The sequence below is a fragment of the Lissotriton helveticus genome, chromosome 11 (genome assembly GCF_964261635.1).
Source record: "Lissotriton helveticus chromosome 11, aLisHel1.1, whole genome shotgun sequence".
In the NCBI taxonomy this organism is placed as follows: Eukaryota; Metazoa; Chordata; class Amphibia; order Caudata; family Salamandridae; genus Lissotriton; species Lissotriton helveticus.
The window spans coordinates 15,087,306-15,105,329 of NC_136072.1; the positions used below are offsets into that span (position 1 = coordinate 15,087,306).

The 18,024-nt window shown below is 50.9% G+C and overlaps 1 protein-coding gene across 1 annotated transcript in view; it reads left to right on the forward strand.

Annotated features, from left to right (window-relative positions):
- Positions 1-18,024, forward strand: part of LOC144791062 (putative cation-transporting ATPase 13A4) — a 270,931-nt gene that overhangs the window by 186,511 nt on the left and 66,396 nt on the right. Inside the window, exon 17 of the mRNA XM_078665705.1 lies at positions 14,987-15,104. Within this exon, the coding sequence (XP_078521831.1) occupies positions 14,987-15,104 (118 nt within the window). The remainder of the gene's footprint in view (positions 1-14,986; positions 15,105-18,024) is intronic.

Genomic DNA, 18,024 nt, shown 5'->3' on the forward strand with positions numbered 1-18,024 from the left:
CAGCAGCATTTGGGTTACCAGCCCTGGGCACACACAGGCCACGCTACTAGGGACTAACAGGTAAACCAAATAAGCCAATCAGGGATATAACAATTCACAAATGTATTTACACAGGGAGCATTTGCGCTGTGGCACTGAATGGCAGTGGCACAGTGCCCAGAGCATCTAATACCAGAAAAAACAGAGGAGACAACAGCGAAAAATGGAAGGGAGACGCACGCCAATGGGGCAAGGTCTAACAAGGGGTAATTGCTTATGTGCAGGAAGGTGTCCTTTCCTGCACAAAAACAACCAATCATGGTGATTTGCACCTTCGATGTGTGCCACAGAATGCAGTTCACATGGAAAGAGCAAAAGACGAGTAGAAATTAATTATTTCTCCTCGTTGCGCTATTCTAACGTTCATGGTGTTCCATGGCGTTACGTTTTGGAGCTGCCTCAGCCTTGTAAACCTGGAGCAGCGTCAAAAAGCAGCGGTTGTTGTGGTGCAGCACCCAATGCATGCCCCGTTGCTGTAGAGGACAGTGGCGGAAAACTCTCAGCGCCACCTTGTAAATATGGAAAATGGCGCTGCGCCTCCAGAGCGTCAAAACAGTGCTGCTCCGGTGGCGCTGCGAGCTTGCAAAGATGCCTCTCTTGTCTGATGGAGCTGTGAAGGAGTACTTGAACCAATGAAGTGTTAGGCAACAATCCCAAGAACTGTGTCCCCTCTAAGCTGGGGATAAAATATTTGTAGATTGGGAACATATTCAAATACAGGTAAAGAAGGTGGAAGGGAAAATAAATACTTATTAGTGTGAAGTTCTGTTGTAATCCAATTGTTCAATAACAGCAACTTCCCAGACATTATATCATGGTGAAATCTGCTGTGGGTGGGGGATCTGCGTCACTCTAATGGAGAAGACACAACTTTAATAAAAGAATGATAAAGGCCCGCCTCCCAGTGACAACTCTCAGAGAGGACAGAGAGAAGCACAATTGATGCTTGTTTCTCCAGAGAATAAAAACCTAAAAAGGTGGGAACAACTTTTCACATACAAATTATTGATTTCAGGGGTGTTAGTCTAATTAATCCAACGGAAGGAAAAACAGACAGCAAAATCCAGAAGGTATCTGTTATTACAGGAAAAGAAGTGGGTCAGTCACCCTAAATGTACCCCTTTTGAAGGTGTCTTTGAATAAGGACCTACAGTCAAGAGAAGCAGCATGTCCCCAATACAGCCACATCTGTCCCCCCTGGCTGCCATCACCCAGTTGAAGAAGGGTGGACCTACAGTCAAGAGAAGCAGCATGTCCCCAATACAGCCACATCTGTCCCCCCTGGCTGCCATCACCCAGTTGAAGAAGGGTGGACCTACAGTCAAGAGAAGCAGCATGTCCCCAATACAGCCACATCTGTCCCCCCTGGCTGCCATCACCCAGTTTAAGAAGGGTGGACCTACAGTCAAGAGAAGCAGCATGTCCCCAATACAGCCACATCTGTCCCCCCTGGCTGCCAACACCCAGTTGAAGAAGGGTGGACCTACAGTCATGAGAAGCAGCATGTCCCCAATACAGCCACATCTGTCCCCCCATGCTGCCATCACCCAGTTGAAGAAGGGTGGACCTACAGTCATGAGAAGCAGCATGTCCCCAATACAGCCACATCTGTCCCCCCTGGCTGCCATCACCCAGTTTAAGAAGGGTGGACCTACAGTCAAGAGAAGCAGCATGTCCCCAATACAACCACATCTGTCCCCCCATGCTGCCATCACCCAGTTGAAGAAGGGTGGACCTACAGTCATGAGAAGCAGCATGTCCCCAATACAGCCACATCTGTCCCCCCTGGCTGCCATCACCCAGTTGAAGAAGGGTGGACCTACAGTCAAGAGAAGCAGCATGTCCCCAATACAGCCACATCTGTCCCCCTGGCTGCCATCACCCAGTTGAAGAAGGGTGGACCTACAGTCAAGAGAAGCAGCATGTCCCCAATACAGCCACATCTGTCCCCCCTGGCCGCCAACACCCAGTTGAAGAAGGGTGGACCTACAGTCAAGAGAAGCAGCATGTCCCCAATACAGCCACATCTGTCCCCCCTGGCTGCCATCACCCAGTTGAAGAAGGGTGGACCTACAGTCAAAGAGAAGCAGCATGTCCCCAATACAGCCACATCTGTCCCCCCTGGCTGCCATCACCCAGTTTAGGAAGGGTGGGCCTACAATCATGAGAAGCAGCATGTCCCCAATACAGCCACATCTGTCCCCCCATGCTGCCATCACCCAGTTTAAGAAGGGTGGACCTACAGTCAAGAGAAGCAGCATGTCCCCAATACAGTCACATCTGTCCCCCCTGGCTGCCAACACCCAGTTGAAGAAGGGTGGACCTATAGTCAAAGAGAAGCAGCATGTCCCCAATACAGCCACATCTGTCCCCCCTGGCTGCCATCACTCAGTTGAAGAAGGGTGGACCTACAGTCAAGAGAAGCAGCATGTCCCCAATGCAGCCACATCTGTCCCCCCCTGGCTGCCACCACCCAGTTGAAGAAGGGTGGACCTACAGTCAAGAGAAGCAGCATGTCCCCAATACAGCCACATCTGTCCCCCCTGGCTGCCATTACCCAGTTGAAGAAGGGTGGACCTACAGTCAAGAGAAGCAGCATGTCCCCAATACAGCCACATCTGTCCCCCCTGGCTGCCAACACCCAGTTGAAGAAGGGTGGACCTATAGTCAAGAGAAGCAGCATGTCCCCAATACAGCCGCATCTGTCCCCCCTGGCTGCCATCACCCAGTTGAAGAAGGGTGGACCTACAGTCAAGAGAAGCAGCATGTCCCCAATACAGCCACATCTGTCCCCCCTGGCTGCCAACACCCAGTTGAAGAAGGGTGGACCTATAGTCAAGAGAAGCAGCATGTCCCGAATACAGCCGCATCTGTCCCCCCTGGCTGCCATCACCCAGTTGAAGAAGGGTGGACCTACAGTCAAGAGAAGCAGCATGTCCCCAATACAGCCACATCTGTCTTCCTTGGCTGCCATCACCCAGTTGAAGAAGGGTGGACCTACAGTCAAGAGAAGCAGCATGTCCCCAATACAGCCACATCTGTCTTCCTTGGCTGCCATCACCCAGTTGAAGAAGGGTGGACCTACAGTCAAGAGAAGCAGCATGTCCCCAATACAGCCACATCTGTCTTCCTTGGCTGCCATCACCCAGTTGAAGAAGGGTGGACCTGCAGTCAAGAGAAGCAGCATGTCCCCAATACAGCCACATCTGTCCCCCCATGCTGCCATCACCCAGTTTAAGAAGGGTGGACCTACAGTCAAGAGAAGCAGCATGTCCCCAATACAGCCACATCTGTCCCCCCTGGCTGCCATCACCCAGTTTAAGAAGGGTGGACCTACAGTCATGAGAAGCAGCATGTCCCCAATACAGCCACATCTGTCCCCCCTGGCTGCCATCACCCAGTTTAAGAAGGGTGGACCTACAGTCATGAGAAGCAGCATGTCCCCAATACAGTCACATCTGTCCCCCCTGGCTGCCATCACCCAGTTTAAGAAGGGTGGACCTACAGTCAAAGAGAAGCAGCATGTCCCCAATACAGCCACATCTGTCCCCCCTGGCTGCCATCACCCAGTTTAAGAAGGGTGGACCTACAGTCATGAGAAGCAGCATGTCCCCAATACAGCCACATCTGTCCCCCCATGCTGCCATCACCCAGTTGAAGAAGGGTGGACCTACAGTCAAGAGAAGCAGCATGTCCCCAATACAGCCACATCTGTCTTCCTTGGCTGCCATCACCCAGTTGAAGAAGGGTGGACCTACAGTCATGAGAAGCAGCATGTCCCCAATACAGCCACATCTGTCCCCCCTGGCTGCCATTACCCAGTTGAAGAAGGGTGGACCTACAGTCAGGAGAAGCAGCATGTCCCCAATACAGCCACATCTGTCCCCCCTGGCTGCCAACACCCAGTTGAAGAAGGGTGGACCTACAGTCAAGAGAAGCAGCATGTCCCCAATACAGCCACATCTGTCCCCCCTGGCTGCCAACACCCAGTTGAAGAAGGGTGGACCTATAGTCAAGAGAAGCAGCATGTCCCCAATACAGCCGCATCTGTCCCCCCTGGCTGCCATCACCCAGTTGAAGAAGGGTGGACCTACAGTCAAGAGAAGCAGCATGTCCCCAATACAGCCACATCTGTCCCCCCATGCTGCCATCACCCAGTTGAAGAAGGGTGGACCTACAGTCAAGAGAAGCAGCATGTCCCCAATACAGCCACATCTGTCTTCCTTGGCTGCCTTCACCCAGTTGAAGAAGGGTGGACCTACAGTCAAGAGAAGCAGCATGTCCCCAATACAGCCACATCTGTCTTCCTTGGCTGCCATCACCCAGTTGAAGAAGGGTGGACCTACAGTCAAGAGAAGCAGCATGTCCCCAATACAGCCACATCTGTCTTCCTTGGCTGCCATCACCCAGTTGAAGAAGGGTGGACCTACAGTCAAGAGAAGCAGCATGTCCCCAATACAGCCACATCTGTCCCCCCATGCTGCCATCACCCAGTTTAAGAAGGGTGGACCTACAGTCATGAGAAGCAGCATGTCCCCAATACAGTCACATCTGCCCCCCCTGGCTGCCATCACCCAGTTTAAGAAGGGTGGACCTACAGTCAAAGAGAAGCAGCATGTCCCCAATACAGCCACATCTGTCCCCCCTGGCTGCCATCACCCAGTTTAAGAAGGGTGGACCTACAGTCATGAGAAGCAGCATGTCCCCAATACAGCCACATCTGTCCCCCCATGCTGCCATCACCCAGTTGAAGAAGGGTGGACCTACAGTCAAGAGAAGCAGCATGTCCCCAATACAGCCACATCTGTCTTCCTTGGCTGCCATCACCCAGTTGAAGAAGGGTGGACCTACAGTCATGAGAAGCAGCATGTCCCCAATACAGCCACATCTGTCCCCCCTGGCTGCCATTACCCAGTTGAAGAAGGGTGGACCTACAGTCAGGAGAAGCAGCATGTCCCCAATACAGCCACATCTGTCCCCCCTGGCTGCCAACACCCAGTTGAAGAAGGGTGGACCTACAGTCAAGAGAAGCAGCATGTCCCCAATACAGCCACATCTGTCCCCCCTGGCTGCCAACACCCAGTTGAAGAAGGGTGGACCTATAGTCAAGAGAAGCAGCATGTCCCCAATACAGCCGCATCTGTCCCCCCTGGCTGCCATCACCCAGTTGAAGAAGGGTGGACCTACAGTCAAGAGAAGCAGCATGTCCCCAATACAGCCACATCTGTCCCCCCATGCTGCCATCACCCAGTTGAAGAAGGGTGGACCTACAGTCAAGAGAAGCAGCATGTCCCCAATACAGCCACATCTGTCTTCCTTGGCTGCCTTCACCCAGTTGAAGAAGGGTGGACCTACAGTCAAGAGAAGCAGCATGTCCCCAATACAGCCACATCTGTCTTCCTTGGCTGCCATCACCCAGTTGAAGAAGGGTGGACCTACAGTCAAGAGAAGCAGCATGTCCCCAATACAGCCACATCTGTCTTCCTTGGCTGCCATCACCCAGTTGAAGAAGGGTGGACCTACAGTCAAGAGAAGCAGCATGTCCCCAATACAGCCACATCTGTCCCCCCATGCTGCCATCACCCAGTTTAAGAAGGGTGGACCTACAGTCAAGAGAAGCAGCATGTCCCCAATACAGCCACATCTGTCCCCCCTGGCTGCCATCACCCAGTTTAAGAAGGGTGGACCTACAGTCAAGAGAAGCAGCATGTCCCCAATACAGCCACATCTGTCTTCCTTGGCTGCCATCACCCAGTTTAAGAAGGGTGGACCTACAGTCATGAGAAGCAGCATGTCCCCAATACAGCCACATCTGTCCCCCCTGGCTGCCATCACCAAGTTGAAGAAGGGTGGACCTACAGTCAAAGAGAAGCAGCATGTCCCCAATACAGCCACATCTGTCCCCCCTGGCTGCCATCACCCAGTTTAAGAAGGGTGGACCTACAGTCATGAGAAGCAGCATGTCCCCAATACAGCCACATCTGTCCCCCCATGCTGCCATCACCCAGTTGAAGAAGGGTGGACCTACAGTCAAGAGAAGCAGCATGTCCCCAATACAGCCACATCTGTCCCCCCTGGCTGCCATCACCCAGTTTAAGAAGGTTGGACCTACAGTCATGAGAAGCAGCATGTCCCCAATACAGCCACATCTGTCCCCCCTGGCTGCCATCACCCAGTTTAAGAAGGGTGGACCTAAAGTCATGAGAAGCAGCATGTCCCCAATACAGCCACATCTGTCCCCCCTGGCTGCCATCACCCAGTTGAAGAAGGGTGGACCTACAGTCATGAGAAGCAGCATGTCCCCAATACAGCCACATCTGTCCCCCCTGGCTGCCATCACCCAGTTGAAGAAGGGTGGACCTACAGTCAAGAGAAGCAGCATGTCCCCAATACAGCCACATCTGTCCCCCCTGGCTGCCAACACCCAGTTGAAGAAGGGTGGACCTACAGTCAAGAGAAGCAGCGTGTCCCCAATACAGCCACATCTGTCCCCCCATGCTGCCATCACCCAGTTGAAGAAGGGTGGACCTACAGTCAAGAGAAGCAGCATGTCCCCAATACAGCCACATCTGTCCCCCCTGGCTGCCATTACCCAGTTGAAGAAGGGTGGACCTACAGTCAAGAGAAGCAGCATGTCCCCAATACAGCCACATCTGTCCCCCCTGGCTGCCATCACCCAGTTGAAGAAGGGTGGACCTACAGTCAAGAGAAGCAGCATGTCCCCAATACAGCCACATCTGTCCCCCCTGGCTGCCAACACCCAGTTTAAGAAGGGTGGGCCTATAGTCAAGAGAAGCAGCATGTCCCCAATACTGCCACATCTGTCCCCCCTGGCTGCCAACACCCAGTTGAAGAAGGGTGGACCTACAGTCATGAGAAGCAGCATGTCCCCAATACAGCCACATCTGCCCCCCCTGGCTGCCATCACCCAGTTGAAGAAGGGTGGACCTACAGTCAAGAGAAGCAGCATGTCCCCAATACAGCCACATCTGTCCCCCCCTGGCTGCCATCACCCAGTTTAAGAAGGGTGGACCTACAGTCATGAGAAGCAGCATGTCCCCAATACAGCCACATCTGTCTTCCTTGGCTGCCATCACCCAGTTGAAGAAGGGTGGACCTACAGTCATGAGAAGCAGCATGTCCCCAATACAGCCACATCTGTCCCCCTGGCTGCCATCACCCAGTTGAAGAAGGGTGGACCTACAGTCAAGAGAAGCAGCATGTCCCCAATACAGCCACATCTGTCCCCCTGGCTGCCAATACCCAGTTGAAGAAGGGTGGACCTACAGTCAAGAGAAGCAGCATGTCCCCAATACAGCCACATCTGTCCCCCTGGCTGCCATCACCCAGTTGAAGAAGGGTGGACCTACAGTCAAGAGAAGCAGCATGTCCCCAATACAGCCACATCTGTCCCCCCTGGCTGCCAACACCCAGTGAAAGAAGGGTGGACCTACAGTCAAGAGAAGCAGCATGTCCCCAATACAGCCACATCTGTCCCCCTGGCTGCCATCACCCAGTTGAAGGAGGGTGGACCTACAGTCATGAGAAGCAGCATGTCCCCAATACAGCCACATCTGTCCCCCTGGCTGCCATCACCCAGTTGAAGAAGGGTGGACCTACAGTCAGGAGAAGCAGCATGTCCCCAATACAGCCACATCTGTCCCCCTGGCAGCCATCACCCGGTTGAAGAAGGGTGGACCTACAGTCAAGAGAAGCAGCATGTCCCCAATACAGCCACATCTGTCCCCCCTGGCTGCCATCACCCAGTTGAAGAAGGGTGGCTCTGAGGTCAGCGCGCCATGAACCCATCAGCAGAGGCGCTATCATCAATGCTTATATAAATAAACAAGTCGACGCACGTTCAGAGCTGTGCACACAGGGTTAGAAGAGTCCATCTCTGAAAAACAATTAAGAAAACAGACGAGATAATTGATGTGGCAGGTCACAGGTGTGGCCAGAGTGGCACCAGCGGCCAAGAACTCGCCCTGGCACCCGATGACGTCAGGAGACGAGTCGGGCCTGTTTGCAAACGCAACACAAATCCAGCTTAAGGGGTGTATCTGAGGCTTCAGGGCGCAGCCGGGACCGGTCCCCCAATCCCAGAAGCTGATTAAACATTTACCTGTGGTCCTGCCTTCCTCCCCCTGGCATCGGGGAACCCTGGGCCCGGCTCTGCCAAAACAAAGGCCCTTACATAAGGTTCTGACGTCCCTGCGCCCTGGCCCTGCCAGCTCGGTGCTTTCTTCCACGGTGCAATGCATCCTTCTATTTTGGATTTGATTTAATTGTTCAATCAAGTTCCCTCGGAGCACCCCGAAAGGATTAGCCCTAATCCTATTTATAATGCAAGTTTCTCAAGGAGTAATCGCTTTTTTTTGGGCCAAGTGTCCCTTGTTAAACGGATTATGCTGGGAGGGGCCCCGCCTGCCCAGTCCTGCGTCACTCATGGGTAACAGGGCTCATTGTGCCCTCGGCTGAGTGGCATACCCATAATCCAGAGCACCATGGCACGGGCGTCAGCGAGAAGCAATAATGCACCGTGTGCTGCTGACGTAAACAGCACTTTACATAGCTGATGCGTGTTTGTGACGCGGGCACACTTGCAGTGATGTTTTATTGATGAGAGATGGGTGTGAGTGAGTGGTAACCCGCCTTTTAATATCAGAGATAGCAAAATTATCCAATTACTTAATAAGTGCAGCAAAATGTGTTTTAATGACAAGGTGTAGCGCAAACTCGCACCTTCAGAGAGCTGTAAGAAAACGTTTTGACCCTTTGGCGTGGCAAAAAGGACTTCACCAGGACATGAACTCTGTGTGACTAGTGCCTGACAACGTTGTTCTGGTGGTGAGTAATTATGCACCAGGTAGAACTGAACAACTAGAACGATTTACGTGATCTGACCCAGTGGCGTCGTGAACCCCCGCCTTAGCAGCTTAAGTAGGGGGTAATCACTTAGGGGCATATTTATGAGTTCTGGCGCATCTCTGCAAATCAGCAGGGATGCGCCAGAACTGATGCGTCACGCAATTCCCTCCTTGCGGCACCACAGATGCGCCGCATTTACAATGCGGCGCACCATGGTGCGAGGAAGGGCAGATGCGTGACGCATCTTGTGGTGTACGGGCAGCACATTGCTGGAGTAGCGTCGCAAGTGCGACGCAACTCCTGCAATGTACAGAGGCCACCCATACATAACGTGGTGCGTCACTCCTTATGCCTGCTTCAAGCAGGCGTAACGATTTGACCCAGCAGCGTTGTAAAACTGACTCAGTGAAATCTTGTAGATTTCACTGCGTCAGTTTTACGGGGCTTTCCTACGAGGGAACGCCCACCCTGCGACAGAACGCCCACATGAAACCTGACGCAGGTTTCATGTGGCGCAGGGCTTTACAACGTGACACATCTGCCTACATGCGTCACGTTGTAAATAGGTCGCAGGGATGTGCCACGTTTCCGCGCCATTGCGTCACGCAACGGTGGCGTAAACGTGGCGGCAGTCCATCATAAATCTGCCCCTTAAAGTCCCTGTTAGAAATGGGGGTTTTTGGTTGGCAATGGTTTGTACCTTTGTCCAAGTAGGGACCCTTCTTCCTAGTCAGGGTAAGGGGGATACACTTCTAACATAACCCCTGCTCACCCTCTTTGTAGCTTGGCACGAGCAGTCAGGCTTATCTCAGAGGCGGTGTGTAAAGCATTTGTGAACACAGACAGTAATACAGTGAAAGCACTACAAATTTAGAAAAACCCCACCAGTTTGGAAAATTAAGTAAAACTTTATCTAAACCAAACAAGACCAAAAACAACAAAAATCCACAGTCCAATACTATAAAAATAGCTACTTTGCAAGATATCCTTTAAATTGCAAAAATAGCTGAAAACAAGGTTCTTCCAAATCAGTAGCTCCATCCGGGGCTAACATGATGCTGAAAACAACAGTCTTAACTATTCCTGCCAACCGCGTTGGTAAGGTCAGCTAAAGCGAAGACAGACTCGGAAACAGCACCTTGCTCGTTGTGACCTACACGAAAGTATGAGCCAATCGGGGCAACCATTGCGGTTGCATTGCAAAATGGAAGCAGCTCAGGGTGCGGTGCACTCATGATGCAGTGCAGGCAGCGGCTCGGTGACGATCGTCCAGACGGTGTTGGTGAAACCAAGGCTTACCGTGCAGGGTGAGGCATTGCTCAATGCTGTGCTGGCAGCCGGTGGTGCAGGCGATAGAGCCGGTCGATGCACAGGTTGGGCAGCACCGATGTCGGTGACGTCCAGGCAGGGTGAAGCGAGTCTGTGCAGAATGCAGTGCCCTCAGGTCACAGTGCAAGCAACGGCTCAGTGACGATCGTCCGGACGGTGTCAGTGAGACCAGTGAAGTTGTGCAAAGTGCGGCGGTGCCTTCTGCAGGGCCTTCAGGACACAGAATCCTGTGACAGACTTGGTGACAGAGTTGGTTGCTGTTTCCTTCTGTGGTGACTGAAACCAGCAGTTCCAGAGACGGTACCCAGAAGGGAGGTGAGGTCTTTGCTGTTCCTAGGACTTCTTGATCAGGGGGCAAGCTCCACTTCCAAGCCCTTGGAGATACTTCTCAGGCAGGATACACACATAGTTCCTCTCCTTGGCAAACACAGCTACCACAGGCCAACCCCAGACAGCAGACAGCAAAGGGGCAGTACTCCTTCTCCAGTTTCTTCCAGCTCGTCTTCTTGGCAGAGGTTCCTAAAAGGAGGCCAAAGTAATCTAAAAGTCTGGGGTCTGGGCTTAATTTTTTATAGCACAAAATCCTCTGTTCTCTGGTGTCAGACAAGCCCTGTGCCCAGCCAAAACCAGTTCTGTACTCTCCAGTGCACCTGCCTGGCAGGATGTGGAAACAGCATTGTCCAAGGCAAACCAGGCCCATTCCGGTGTGAAATAAATCTCCTCCCCCTACTCTAAACCCAGCCCAGGTCTATTCAGCCCAGCCCTGACTCATCCTGGAAAGGCAGGACACACCTCAACCCCCCCAGTGGCTGTCTGAACAGAATGCACTTCCCCAGCCCCTGTCACTCCAAAGCAAGTCACTCAATATACAAACCTAGCAGAAGCACACGGGATGGCTGAGCAAGAAAATACATACTTTCTATAAGTGGTATTATCAAACCCAGAACATAAAAATCATCCTCACTAAAAGATGCATTTTAAAATTCTGATTTCAGGCATACTAAACTTTATTTTCCCATCTTGTTCCCATGGGCAGTTATACTTAGAAGATGTTATAGGTTAACTCCCTATTCTATCCTATGGGACAGATAGCCTTGCAACAGTGGCATTATTTCACTATCAGGACATGTCACACACATCAGGGCATGTGCTACCTTTCCCATACATTGCACCCTTCCCACAGGGGTACTTTGGGCTTTCTTTAGAGGTGACTTACATGTAAGGAAAGGGATGGTTTAGGGCCTGGCAAGTGGGTGCACTTGCCAGGTCGACATGGCAGTTAAAAACTGCGCGCAGACCCTGTAGTGGCAGATCTGAGTTACCTTTACAGGGCTACTTCTGCGGGTGGCACAATCAATTCTGAAGGCCCACCTGTAGGATTTGATTTACAGGCCCTGGGCACACTCAGTGCACTTTACTAGAGACTGGCTGGTAAGTCAGATATGCCAATCATGGAAACACCAATCCATACAACAATTTAAGGAGGCATTGAGTAGCAGCGGCAAGATGCCCAAAGCATCTAGACCAGCAAAAACGAAGTCCAACACAGCAAAACGTGAATGATAGAGGGTGGCAGTGTGGTGAATGATAGAGGGTGGCAGTGTAGTGAATGATAGAGGGTGGTAGTGTGGTGAATGATAGAGGGTGGCAGTGTAGTGAGTGATAGAGGGTGGCAGTGTGGTGAATGATAGAGGGTGGTAGTGTGGTGAATGATAGAGGGTGGCAGTGTAGTGAATGATAGAGGGTGGTAGTGTGGTGAATGATAGAGGGTGGCAGTGTAGTGAGTGATAGAGGGTGGCAGTGTGGTGAATGATAGAGGGTGGTAGTGTGGTGAATGATAGAGGGTGGCAGTGTGGTGAAGAATAGAGGGTGGCAGTGTGGTGAATGATAGAGGGTGGCAGTGTAGTGAATGATAGAGGGTGGCAGTGTGGTGAATGATAGAGGGTGGCAGTGTGGTGAATGATAGAGGGTGGCAGTGTGGTGAATGATAGAGGGTGGCAGTGTGGTGAATGATAGAGGGTGGCAGTGTGGTGAATGATAGAGGGTGGCAGTGTGGTGAATGATAGAGGGTGGCAGTGTAGTGAATGATAGAGGGTGGTAGTGTGGTGAATGATAGAGGGTGGTGATGTGATGAAGAATAGAGGGTGGCAGTGTGGTGAATGATAGAGGGTGGCAGTGTAGTGAATGATAGAGGGTGGCAGTGTGGTGAATGATAGAGGGTGGCAGTGTGGTGAAGAATAGAGGGTGGCAGTGTAGTGAATGATAGAGGGTGGCAGTGTGGTGAATGATAGAGGGTGGCAGTGTAGTGAATGATAGAGGGTGGCAGTGTGGTGAATGATAGAGGGTGGCAGTGTGGTGAAGAATAGAGGGTGGCAGTGTAGTGAATGATAGAGGGTGACAGTGTGGTGAATGATAGAGGGTGGCAGTGTGGTGAATGATAGAGGGTGGCAGTGTAGTGAATGATAGAGGGTGGCAGTGTGGTGAAGAATAGAGGGTGGCAGTGTAGTGAATGATAGAGGGTGGCAGTGTAGTGAATGATAGAGGGTGGCAGTGTGGTGAAGAATAGAGGGTGGCAGTGTAGTGAATGATAGAGGGTGGTGATGTGATGAAGAATAGAGGGTGGTAGTGTGGTGAATGATAGAGGGTGGCAGTGTGGTGAAGAATAGAGGGTGGCAGTGTAGTGAATGATAGAGGGTGGTGATGTGATGAAGAATAGAGGGTGGCAGTGTGGTGAATGATAGAGGGTGGCAGTGTGGTGAAGAATAGAGGGTGGCAGTGTAGTGAATGATAGAGGGTGGTGATGTGATGAAGAATAGAGGGTGGTAGTGTGGTGAATGATAGAGGGTGGCAGTGTAGTGAATGATAGAGGGTGGCAGTGTGGTGAAGAATAGAGGGTGGCAGTGTAGTGAATGATAGAGGGTGGCAGTGTAGTGAATGATAGAGGGTGGCAGTGTAGTGAATGATAGAGGGTGGCAGTGTAGTGAATGATAGAGGGTGGCAGTGTGGTGAATGATAGAGGGTGGCAGTGTAGTGAGTGATAGAGGGTGGTAGTGTGGTGAATGATAGAGGGTGGCAGTGTAGTGAGTGATAGAGGGTGGCAGTGTGGTGAAGAATAGAGGGTGGCAGTGTGGTGAAGAAAAGAGGATGACAGTGTGGTGAAGAATAGAGGGTGGTAGTGTAGTGAATGATAGAGGGTGGCAGTGTAGTGAATGATAGAGGGTGGCAGTGTGGTGAATGATAGAGGGTGGCAGTGTAGTGAATGATAGAGGGTGGCAGTGTAGTGAATGATAGAGGGTGGCAGTGTAGTGAATGATAGAGGGTGGCAGCGTAGTGAATGATAGAGGGTGGCAGTGTGGTGAATGATAGAGGGTGGCAGTGTAGTGAGTGATAGAGGGTGGCAGTGTGGTGAAGAATAGAGGGTGGCAGTGTGGTGAAGAAAAGAGGATGACAGTGTGGTGAAGAATAGAGGGTGGTAGTGTGGTAAATTATAGAGGGTGGCAGTGAATTGAAGAAAAGAGGGTGGCAGTGTTGTGAAGAATGGAGGGTGGCAGTGTGGTGAATGATAGAGGGTGGCAGTGTGGTGAATTATAGAGGGTGGTAGTGTGGTGAATTATAGAGGGTGGTAGTGTGGTAAATTATAGAGGGTGGCAGTGAATTGAAGAAAAGAGGGTGGCAGTGTTGTGAAGAATGGAGGGTGGCAGTGTGGTGAAAGATAGAGGGTGGTAGTGTGGTGAAGAATAGAGGGTGGCAGTGTGGTGAATGATAGAGGGTGGTAGTGTGGTGAAGAATAGAGGGTGGCAGTGTGGTGAATGATAGAGGGTGGTAGTGTGGTGAAGAATAGAGGGTGGCAGTGTGGTGAATGATAGAGGGTGGCAGTGTGGTGAAGAATAGAGGGTGGTGGAGTGCAGAAGGCAGCACACATAGAAAGAGCAAAAACAATGAGAAATAAAAGTATTTACCTTTGCTGCGCTACTCTTACGCCTCCCACGATGAGGCGTAACTTTTTGGCTCTGCCTCAGATTTACAGATCCTTGTAAATCTGGTGCAGCCTCAAAAAGCAATGGGTGTTTCAGTGGAAAGCCACCATCAGCACCCATTACACGCTCCTTTCATGCAGACACCCGTGTGAAAGGGCACCACATTTACCAAGTAGCCTTAAGCCATGTAAAGTGGCTCAACGCCACTTTATAAATATGGTGCTGAGCCTAATGCAACTACTCGCAAACTAGCTCCAATGCACCTAGCCACTGAGGCAACTCCTAGCCATTCAATCATAGCTACACCCCACCTCACTTACCCTCTTTGTCTAAACCCTAAATAAGTACAAGATTTGGAAGATGGAGCAAGCTGGTGTGATTCTTAACAGCAGTAGCAGCCTGGTGATGGGAGAAACGCTGCAGGGCACGCTCATTGTGTAAACTTCATCCGGCAACAGGTGAAAAGCATTCCCAGCCATGAGAATGTGGCGTAGTGGCCTGAGCTGCCGATTATGGAACTGGGGAAGGACCTTCGAGCCTCAACATTGGCTTAAGATCTTGCAATTCTGGGCAAGTCACCTAATCTCCGTGCCTAAAAGATGAATGTGCCCTTGTGTATTGTAACTGGTGCAGGAATATTTAACTCTGTATGGACAAAGAGCTAAAGCTCTCTCCAACCAGTCCTAAACTGTGGTGTCTAGTGATCTTGCATTGTGAAACTGGAAGTGATTACGATATCACTATCAGGATTATAATTTATGTTTTCTTTCTAGTCCCCTCAAGTTTTTCGTACACGCTCCAGCTTTACACCATGCAAGGGTTCCGCGTCATCGGCCTGGCCTACAAAGCCTTGTCAGCACAGAAGCCATCTGAACTGACCAGTTTAACAAGGTAAGAGTGCTAGAGTCCTTCACGCTTCTAAACAGGTACTGATGTTTGTTTACACGTTTCGGCCCGATTGACGAGAAAGCAGCTGGTCTGCTGAGATGATTGCATTTAAGTATATGGACATATAATGTTAATATTTTGAGGCCCTTTGGCTGAGAACGATGAAGAGATATGACCAGTGCTGAAAATGAGGGTGATGCAGCCTGGGTGTGGCAGCTAATATTGAGCATGACCAGGGTCTGGACCGGCCTCAGTGGAGTCTCTTGTGACCCGGGGCAAGTCGCCTGCACGGGGAAACACTTGACAGAGCCTGAACTTTGTGTCTTTTCCATTCAGAGCGACAACCCGCTCTCTTGTCTTCAGTCCTAGCCGAGCCCAACACAAATACCCCACTCAAAGTGCTAGCGGCCCTTATTTTTTGGTCGAGCTTCGCTGTGGTCTGAAAGCGAGGTGGGGCGGTATTGCAAAACACATCATCAGTAGGGTAAAACTAACCTTGATTCCAGGAAACAAAGACCCTTGGATTGTCACTTCACAAGACCTTAAGAGCTAAGCAATCATTTGGTGACTAATTTCTGATTTTTCCAAACCCTGTATGCACAAGGTATGTGTGCACAGTAAGGAGGTCATATATATCTGTCTATATGAATTATTGTACTAATCATTCATTTAGAACTTTCTTTCTATTTTATTGTCTTTGTTACTACTCGAAGGAATTCTTCTAGCAACCTTAGATTCAGGAAATATCAAAGACAAACAGAAAGCCTATACATATGTGCTTTGAAGTTTGCATGAAGCTCCTTGAAGAAACTTCAAAGCTCACTGAGTAGTACCAGTGAGCTAAGAACAATATCCCTCTTCCCTCTGCCACTTACCTTGACCCTCTTCCACTGATCCTTCCGCCTTGTCTAACCTCAATCCCTCCCATTACGGAAGAAGTGTTTCGGGAAACACTTCTCAAAGTCAAGTCAGGCTCCCCTGCTGATATTTGTCCGGCTCGTATCCTCCAACAAATCTACTCTGTCTGCACACAGCCCCCGATTAACTTTCTTAACAGCTCCCTCTCACAAGGGGTTGTAACTCCAGCCCTTAAAGCGGCTACCATTGTGCCCATTTTGAAGAAACCTGGGGCCGATCCAGCTATTCCAGTCAACTATCGGCCCATCTCCTTGTTGCCTTACTTGGGCAAGGTGCTGGAGCGCTATGTGGCCTCGGTACTTAGCGCACATGTGGAGGCTACGGGAGGTTTGGCGCTATGCCAAGCGGGTTTCCGTCCCAGGCACTCTACTGAGTCCGTCGTGGTGTCGGTCCTGAACAACCTCAGGGAGAACTTGGACCAAAACCAACATCAAGCCCTGGTGCTCCTCGATCTCTCCGCCGCTTTTGATACGGTGGATCACTCCATCTTGCTTTCACGCATCGGAGCGGCGGGTATCGGGGGCTCAGCACTAGTTTGGCTCTCATCCTTCCTGCGGGATCGCACCCAGGCGGTTCGGCTGGGGGAGTTCACGGCAGCTCCACTTAGAGTCACTTGTGGTGTCCCCCAGGGTTCTTCTCTCTCCCCTTTACTGTTCAATCTCTATATCTATCCTCTCATCTTTGCACTTCAGCAGCTGGAGGTCACTGTATATAATTATGCGGATGACCTCCAGCTTGTTTTCAATCTTTCTTCTTCCCCCCACGCTATTTCTAACTTTCAAGCTATTATGATCTTTATCAGGGACTGGATGAGCCACAACCATCTGAAGTTGAACCCGGAAAAAACCGAACTGGTGCTCACTGGTGGCTCTTCCAGTCCCTGGAATTCCTCTTTCTGGCCTTCCACTCTTGGTTCCCCTCCGATCCCTTCCTCCACGGTTAAGACTCTGGGTATCAAAATTAATAATCAGCTTACCCTCCACTCACAAATTAACTCTGTCATTTCTTCCTGCTTTCTGATGCTTCGTACTATTCGCACTGTTTCCCGGTTTTTCTCTCCTCTGGCACTTAAACTCATCATGTCTGCCTTGGTGATCTCCCGGCTAGACTATGCCAATGCCCTTTACAACGGCATCCCGGCATATAGCATACGCAAACTCCAGCTTGTGCAGAACCAGGCAGCTCGGCTAGTGTATGGCCTCCCTCGTTTCCATCATTCTTCACCATTGTTGAAGGCGCTGCACTGGCTGCCTGTTCGACAACGGTCTCTTTCAAGACTGGTTGCATGGCTTTCCAGGCACGGCAGGGAACGGCCCCTGCCTTTATCTCGTCCCTGCTGAAAGATTATGTACCCACTAGACAGCTCCGATCATCCTCCCAATCCCTTCTTCAGGTTCCTCGCTATAATAGAAAGAAATGGGGAGGTTCCAATTTTTCAGTTTTGGCCCCCATTTTTTGGAATTCCCTCCCTGACCACCTACGAGCGACCAAACAATATTCCCTCTTCCGCAAGGGCCTGAAAACCTTTTTGTTTGCTCAGGCATTCCCGCACTAACTGTCCCTTTTTCTGTTATCCATGCCTCCAAAAGCGCCAAGAAACCGATTGGTGTACGTCGCGCTATACAAGTTTTTTAAATTCAAATTCAAAATCAGTGGCGGCTGGCAACATTAATTAATGGTGATGCACTTACCATAAATGCTGCCGACTGCCGGGCACTCCAAACATATGCTTATCTCAAGGCGCCGGTCCTGGAGGTGACGAGGAGCAGGAAAGAAAGGGAAAAAGGACTTCCCTCCTTGTGCAATGCAAAACCATCCAATCCTGGAGCTGCTGGTTGAAGAAGGCTAACCCACCCCTCATGTTGAGGCTGGCGGCCTGTGCCTGCGATCCCACAGCTGTTTTAAAGAGCTGGGATTGCTGGATTTGAAGTGCGCATGTCAGATTGGCTGGGCTGTAGACAGCCGGCCAATCTGACATGCGTACTGAGCACCTACAACCTCATCC